Source organism: Nicotiana attenuata, unplaced genomic scaffold (assembly GCF_001879085.1).
Source record: "Nicotiana attenuata strain UT unplaced genomic scaffold, NIATTr2, whole genome shotgun sequence".
Lineage (NCBI taxonomy): Eukaryota > Viridiplantae > Streptophyta > Magnoliopsida > Solanales > Solanaceae > Nicotiana > Nicotiana attenuata.
The window spans coordinates 379596-387894 of NW_017670644.1; the positions used below are offsets into that span (position 1 = coordinate 379596).

At 36.6% G+C, this 8299-nt stretch overlaps 1 protein-coding gene across 1 annotated transcript; it reads left to right on the forward strand.

The window, feature by feature from the left end:
- The first annotated feature begins 1515 nt into the window (after positions 1-1515).
- LOC109241861 (plastid division protein PDV1) lies at positions 1516-6013 on the forward strand. Its single transcript, XM_019408686.1, has 2 exons — positions 1516-2026; positions 4929-6013. Exons 1-2 carry the CDS (start codon positions 1679-1681, stop codon positions 5442-5444), a joined length of 864 nt encoding a protein of 287 aa, XP_019264231.1. The 5' UTR covers positions 1516-1678; the 3' UTR covers positions 5445-6013.
- The last annotated feature ends 2286 nt before the right edge of the window (positions 6014-8299 follow it).

Consider the following 8299-nt stretch of genomic DNA (forward strand, 5'->3'; position numbering starts at 1 on the left):
TCCCTAAAAAGATCACAAAGCTAATTGAAGCAATCTGCAGAAGCTTTCTATGGACAGGAGAAGGTAATGTGTCAAAAAAGGCTCTATTGGCATGGGAGAAAGTCTGTCTCCCCAAATTAGCTGGGGGATTTAATATCATGAACATAAGTATCTGGAACAAAGCTGCCATATGTAAACAGTACTGGAACCTTTGCAAAGAAAAGAAGAAGCTGTGGATACAATGGATGCATAGCTACTACATCAAAGATAGGAACATATGGGAAATCCAACTGAAGCAAACATCATGGATGGTGAGCAAGATTATGAAAGCAAAGAAGACATTTATGGATGCAGGATTCATCTATGATGATATCATAAAGATGAACAACTGTTCGATTAAACTCATGTATCACAGACTGCGAGGAAGATTTGACAAAGTAAGCTGGAGAAGAGTTGTGTGTCATAACACAGGATATCCCAGGTGGACTTTTGTATTAACTATGACAGCTCATGGCAAACTATACACAAGAGACAGACTATAGAGATGGGGAATACAAGTTGATCAAGATTGTGTCCTATGCAAACAAGCTAGTGAAACCATCTAGCATCTGTATTTCGAATGTCCATATGCAAATGCATTGTGGAGTAAATTGCTAGTATGGCAAGGGATCAAAAGACCAGTGCAGGGATGGGATGAGGAACTAAAATGGGCTGAGAAGTGGACTAAGAGGAAAAATGCAGCAGCAGAATTATATAAAATGGCATTATCAGCAGCTGTGTACTATGTGTGGCAAGAAAGAAATGTTCGAATTTTCCAAGCCAAGGCAAGAGGATGGGAGATAATATGCAAGCTGATTATACAGGAGATTCATTGTCGAAGTAATAAGTATATAGAGAAAATCCTACATAGCCTAGACTGGTATCCAATGTATTAGATAGGAAATGTGTAAATAATAGAAAGGTGGTGAGGGGTGAAGCATAGGAAAGTAGGAAAATCTGTAAGGGTTTTTGTTTCTCTTGTAAATATTTTCTCTGGTAAATGAAAGTTTAATTACCAAAAAAAAAAAAATTTGATAATTACAGAATTGAAAATGCAACCAAAACGTTAAATAATCTCGCATTTTATTTCAAGATATTATTATTTCTTGTTCCACAATCCAATCGACCTAAGGTGTTTAGAGACTGCATTGCCCCTGAGGCGAACCCCAACTTTGCATTTTAAAACTTTCTTGAGATGTAATTAACTGATTAAACAGGTAAGAAAGAGTAATTTTTACTGAATAACATTAGACTTCCAGTATTACGATTCAAATTTGAAATTACTACGTATACGCTATGGTATTTTTTGACAATAAACTGTTCATGCGGGCCCACCTTCCCAGAAATGATGATGATGAAATACACCTGACTCCTGAGCCTCACGTTTCCACGCTGTAACGGCATAGGAGTGCCATGTTTTTGCCACTCTATCGTGTATGTCACTACCCACCAAAATATGCGTTGGTTATTGCGAAAAAAAGGAGGGAAATAAGGGACAAAATTCTAAACTAGAGTAAAAGTTAAAACAATAAAAAATTGCAGGTTCACAGTTCACACAAACCCTAGAATACTCCCTTTCCCTTTTTCTTTTATTCTACTTTTGACCCCCTTACTTTGATAAAATTTCAATATACTTTCCCTCCGGAGTGTGGTTTCCTCCATGAAATGGGAAATGGAGGTGTATGAAATCGAAGCTGTGCTCGAGAAAATCTGGGATTTACACGATAAGCTCAGCGATGCTATTCACTCCGTTTCTCGAGCTCACTTCCTCAATTCCGTTAAGTCTCGCTGTAAGTCCGATGAAAACTTCTACAATCACCGGTCTAAAAAGAAACCGGACCTAAATTCCGATGAAAACCCTAACAACGGAGATCAGGTGAAAACCGGCTATGTTTTCGTTAAGGAGTTCCGTGTTGACGATGATGATAACGCCGTTCATGAGGCTAAGAGTCTCAACGCTATTCGTACCGCTCTTGAACACCTTGAGGACCAGCTCGAGTTCTTCCATGTAACTTCCTTTTTACTTTTCTATTTTATTTTTAATCTATTTTTCAGTCTTATGGCGTTATTGTTCTATTTAGTTTATTCAATTTTGGTTAACGAACGAGGCCGGTAACAAAATAGGGAATAGAAATTACCGAACATTGTGGTAAGCCTTAGTTTGATGTTTTTCGACACTAGACATTATGCTGTTATTAATGCGAATGCTAAATTGAATTAAAAGGCATAATATGGCGATTTGTGTTAGCTTTTTAGGTGCTCCGCATGTTTCAAGTATATGTGTTACATCTTATTTAGCGCCCTGCAGCAATAACTGCACTACTTGCAAAAGACGCTGGAGGGCTGGGAATACGAAATAAAAGAGAGAAAACAAAAGGAATTCATGCTTCTAATTAAACGGTGTATTTTTCTCGTACTGATGTTACTGTTATCAAATTAGCTCTGAAAATTCCGTGTTGTCCATTGTGGAGAAATTGTTGCAGAGATTTTTTGGTTATTTGGTACTGTGACATGCAATTCACGATTGGGTAAGATGGTGTCTAACACGATCTTTGAACAATGTTTTTAACTGAAATGAAACAGGAGTCTTTTGAGTTTTGACAGCTGGTTTCTATGTGCTGTCCACAGAGAAAAGATTGATACATATGTTCTGCAGACTTGGTAGTATTTTTGTCAGAAAAAGTTTTGTAGAACTCCTAAGACAAGCCATGTGGGATAGCCAGATAAATGCAGTTCTCTTTTAGGTTGCTAGCGATGTTTATTTTACTCTGCATATTAAGCAACTCTTTTGGGTTGAATGAGGATGGGAGAATGGTTATGAACTAGCTGGGTTTAGTGTATGCATCTCTCATGGTGTATGTTCATTGAGGTTGGTATCAATTAATCGGGTTGATATTTATTGAAAATAATATAAAGATGTACATGTACGTTAAAGAGCTGTATCGAACTTAATGGGTGTGTGCAATATAATGTTAAAACTTGATATTGATAGGATCATTAGCAATAAAATGGAGCGAGCAACTAGGAGTAGTAGGGATGGCCAATCATCTGGTAACTGGTTTGAACTGATCTCTTTTGGTTTTCCTAATAGATAATCTGAGTTCTTTTTTCATCAAGAATCGACTGTGTCCACAGGACTAGATCAGAAAATGCGAAGGCAGATTCCAGCTATAAATAAAGCAGATTCCTCATCTAGACAAACAACAATAAGCAAAAACCACCACTAGACGCTGCAATACTTTCAATTTTGGCTTTGCAAGTTGTCGAAACCCAAAATGAGACGACAAGTGACCATTGGAGTCACAATCTTCCATAATCCAAGAGGTGAAGCTAACAGATTTGATGGAACTAAGAAAGTGAGAGAGCTGTAATGTCTTAGCCGTCAGAGCTTAGAAGAAGTTGATTTCACTTTGTTAGATTTTTGGGGCATATATGTGGTATAAGTATAACTTTTGGTTACTTGAAGTTTTTGGTTCTTCTACCTTAATGGTTCTATTCTTTTACAGCTGAGACACAAGCGAAAGATTGAAGTATTTAAAGTTCCAAACCCGATTGTTTTCCGAACATAACCAAACCAAAAGTACCAGGAAATTTTGGATAGACTGATATTTCTGTTTTCCATAATTGCATAAATATTTAGCATTTTCTTTATTGTTAAATATTTGATATTTGAATTAGAAAGGTGGAATTAAGAAACCTGTGGAGATACAGATGCCAACTTGTTTGAAGTTTATTCATTATCCAAGGGCCATCCATACGTGACTAACAACCAAAGTAAGAAAAGCACTATACAGTTGAGGAGGCTTCAAGTAAACAAAAGATCATAGTGCTTATCACCACAAAATAAAAAATAAAAAAAGAAGAAAGAAAGAAAAAGATCAGAGTGTAACTGTTAAAAGAGCTAACTGATTGTAATTCTAAATCTGTCATAACTTATCCAAAAAAAATAGTAAATCCATCATCAAAATTTTGTGATTGCAGTCGAATCAGGGATATCACCCATCTATCAGAGTATTACTTTAAGAACTTATGTCCACTTCCAGCCCAATCTTTATCACTGATCTCAATATTTTAGGATCAGAATTTGCTTCATGACAAGTGTGAAGTGTCCCATTTATGAACTGTTAGATTTATTTTAAAGGGATGCTCCAAAGTGTTCATAATTTCTTTTGAAATAGTAATGGTCAAAATGTTCATAAATTTCACCATTGAGAATTATTCCGGCTGTTAGTTATCGACATGCTACATATATATCTGAACCTAGAAGGGATGCCAATTTTCTGGTTGAATCGCTCTGCAGTTTCTGTTTAACACTGGTAAGTTAGGGAGATTCCCTATTGGGAGCTGCTCTGGTTCTTGTGGATTTCTTGGTTCCTGACGGAAGTCGTGGTACGCAATGCATAAGACCAACTGTTCTGCTAGTCAGCTTGGAAAATATTGGAGTAATTGCAGTAAAAGCATTCTGTTTCTTCTCGAAGTGCATTATTTGAAGTGGGTTGGGTCAAAGCAGTGCGGAGGTGTGCAAGTAGCGTAAAGTACTTTATAAACAGAATCAAGAGAATCGGTTAAAGAGAAAGTTAAAAAGCAAGTATAAATGGTAGGGAGAGGTATTTGAAGACAAGTAGTTGATTTGAGCTTTTTACACTGATAAAAGTATGTTTAAAGTAGAGGAAACCTTGAGTTTGATTTACACAAGGATGCAAATAGATATATCCTGTCATTTAACTGTTTCTGGGTTCTTTTTCTTTATTGCTGAAATATAGTCCTCTTGAAGCATTTGCATAGTGATAACTTAGTTGGCTCTTTCCTTTATAACATTCACAGTTTGATTGAGTTTAACATTATATTGCGTCTAACACATAATTAACTTTAGTTACCTTTTTTCTTCTTTTTTGGTGTATTAATACCAGACCGTGCAAAATCAGCAACGTGCAGAAAGGGATGCTGCACTTGCTCGCTTAGAGCAAAGCCGAATTATACTTGCAATGCGATTGGCTGAACATCAGGGTAAGAAGTATAAATTCATTGAAGAAGCTCAATCCTTGGTGGGAGACGTCCGTAATGCCAGTCAGTTTGTTTCTCCTGAAAATCTTTATGGTCCTACTTCAAACCCCCCAGGTGAGAATTTCATGGGACAGAAGGGGAAGAGATCAAATGCTCTATTCAATATACTCTTCTCTAGTTTTAATTTCATTAGGAAGTCTCTTAGAGTGGATCAAGTGGGTGGAATTTTGGGAAACGCGGCCCTTGTTGCAATCAGCATGCTTGCACTGATGCATCTGCAGCAAGCTGGTAGCAAGGAAAAATACCTTTTGGACCTCCCATTAGGACAAGATGTCGGCTGCAACAGAAATATGAGAAAAATTTCTCAGCTTGAGGGGTCATCTTCCGGTCTAAATTTGGATGTGTTGTCAGCCAGGGGCTGACACGTAAAATAAAGTTGGTATGATGAGAATAGCAGAAAAAGAGGTATTGCATAACTGCTTCCACTTGGCTGCTGAAGTTTTTGTTGATTGATGGGAGAGCTTTTGTTTTGGTGATTGTTATACGTGGTACGATGAGAATAGCGGAGAAAGAGGTATTACGTGACTGCTTCCACTTGGCTGCTGAAGTTTTGTTGATTGATGGGAGAGCTTTTTTTGTTGGTGATTGTTAAATGCTTGGTCGTGCACACCAAATTTTAGATCTATTAAAGCAGAATGTGAGTTTGTGTTCGGTGGTGTTTCTCTTAATTTCTGATAATAAGTGGAGTCTTGTGTATATTAGATAGAATGTCAGCTTTGTCTTTTATGGAGAATGAAATTGTATACCTCCCTGAAGAAAGCTAACAAATGAAGAATATTTTTTGTCCCAATTACGCCTAGGTTCTTATTGTAGCCAAAGCTTTCGAGGTGGAAACACCAAGTTTGTGATGGTAGTCAAATCAGACGGGGACATATTGACTGTGTTTGCTATCTTTAATTTTGTAAAGAGCGACGGCTACATTTCTTTGGAACATATGACCAACCAATTTTATACTAGTACTATGCTGAAGTTCAAGAAATTTGACAACTTGTTACCAACAAACATGTCATTCTTGATCTAAATGTAATATGCAGAAATGTTGTCTATTAGTAATGAATGAAAGAAGATTAATAAACATGGACGAATGCTAATTGTCAATTAGGGGTGGCAAACGGGCGGGTTGCGTCGGATATGAACGAGTTAAAAACGGGTAATTCAAAAAACGGATAATTTTTTCGACCCGACCCGTATTTGAGACGGATAAAAAATAAATTATCGGGCGGATAACATGGATTTTATATATATATATATATATATATATATTATCCATGGCTTCTTGAATATGTTCACTTTTGGAGAATTCCTAGTCTCCCAAATTTAAGAAACCTCCAATTTGAGGCTTTACAAATGTAAAAGTTAAAACACATTTGGTTAACCATTTTCTAAGTGGATAATATGGTTCTTATCTATATTCGACCCGTTTTTAAAAAGTTTATTATCAAACCTATTTTTTAATGAATAATATGGGTGGATAACTGTTTTCTTTTAACCATTTTGCCACTTCTATTGTCAATTGTGTTAGTGTCCGGCTATAGGAGTTCACCAGGTCAAATGTTGAGCTTGGAATGAAAGTAGCAGGTTTTCGGAAAGATGGGGTGATCCCTAAAATCTACTTTCTGCTACTATGCGTCCTTTGTGGACATCGGCGAATACAATATTTAAACTTGATGGGCACTTCTTGGCTTCTTGGGTGATTTGTGTCGCCTTAATACCTTGTCTAATTTTCAAGACTACAACCTTATAATTGAAAAATAGTCACTTGTGTTTAAAATTTCACAGCGAAAACTCCATAACAATTTGTAGAATTTGAAACCCCAAGACAGTGGCTAATTTTTCAATTGGGGTTGGGGGGGGGGGGGGGGTGTGCTGAAAGCAATATGTGAATTTTTTTTTTTTGGTTGAACTCAATGTAAGACTGGGCTTTTCGTTTGTTCTACTTAAAGCCCAAACATATTGAGCTCATTCCCAGACTGAAGTCCACCAAAGACTTCTTCCTGAAATTCAAAAATAATCAGATTTTCAAGTGGTCATTCAAAAATGGCCAGAGTTTCAAAAGTAATCGGAATTTAGTCACTTTCATGTAAAGATAAATCTGAACGAAAACACTGTTCAAAATTCGGAAAAATACTCCAGTATATTATACTGGAGTTCCAGTATAATACACCGGTCCAGCATAATATACTGGAGATTGGAGCACCAGTGCTCCAATCTCCGGTCCAGCATAATATACTGGAGATTGGAGCACCGGTGCTCTAATCTCCAGTATATTATGCTGGAACTTTTCGCCTGTTGGAGTTCCAGCATAATATACTGGAAGTTCATACACATGTGCACCGATCTCCAGTGTATTATGCTGGAACTTTCCGTGTTGCAGCAAAATAGTGGATATTTTTCAATGACTTTGCAAACGCTGGCTAGTTTTGAATGACCAGTCCGAAAACTGGCTAGCCCGTGCTATTTTTACTCGTATTGTTGTTAACGCGATTATGCAATTAAGAGTATGATTATTTGGGGACTAGACCTAATGACCAGCAATTAAAGTGAGATGGTCCACTTTGTTTTCTGGATAATCCTAAATAACCAGATAAGCATGCTATGCTTAGAGGAAAGTAGGAATTAAAAAATACAACAAATGCCATTAGTATTAAACAACAATCAGACTCTGTAAAACTTGCAAAATCAGCAATCCTTTTTTGCAAAGAGGAATGTTTGCAAAGTGGATTTTGTAATTGCATGGGATCTGGGAGGGCCCTTTTCAAATCTTTACTTTTGCAAATTGCTTTTTTAGCTGGTGAGTGTGAAAACTGAAAATCCTTTGGTAGAGTTGGGATAGGTATGGTGGCATTTGCAGGTTATGTTACATGTAGTGTACAATAATATATAATTTTTTATTTTTTTCCTTCCTGTTCAATTCTCACTGGAATCAGAGGCAGATGCAGTGTTGTAGCAGCGGATTCATCTAAACCTCTTACTTTCGGCGTAGAACATTTACGTCTAAGAATTTACTAAAATTGTAAATAAATAGTACTAATAGATATAAAATTATAATTTAAAAAATATAATATATTCAATACTAAAAATATTAAGGATTGAACTCATAAAACTTAAATCTTGTATTCACCAGAATCATACATAGCATAGCATTCCATATTTGGAGGGCCATCCACATCATATGTCGATAAGACAAAACAACAGAAAAACATTCTCCTTTTTCTTG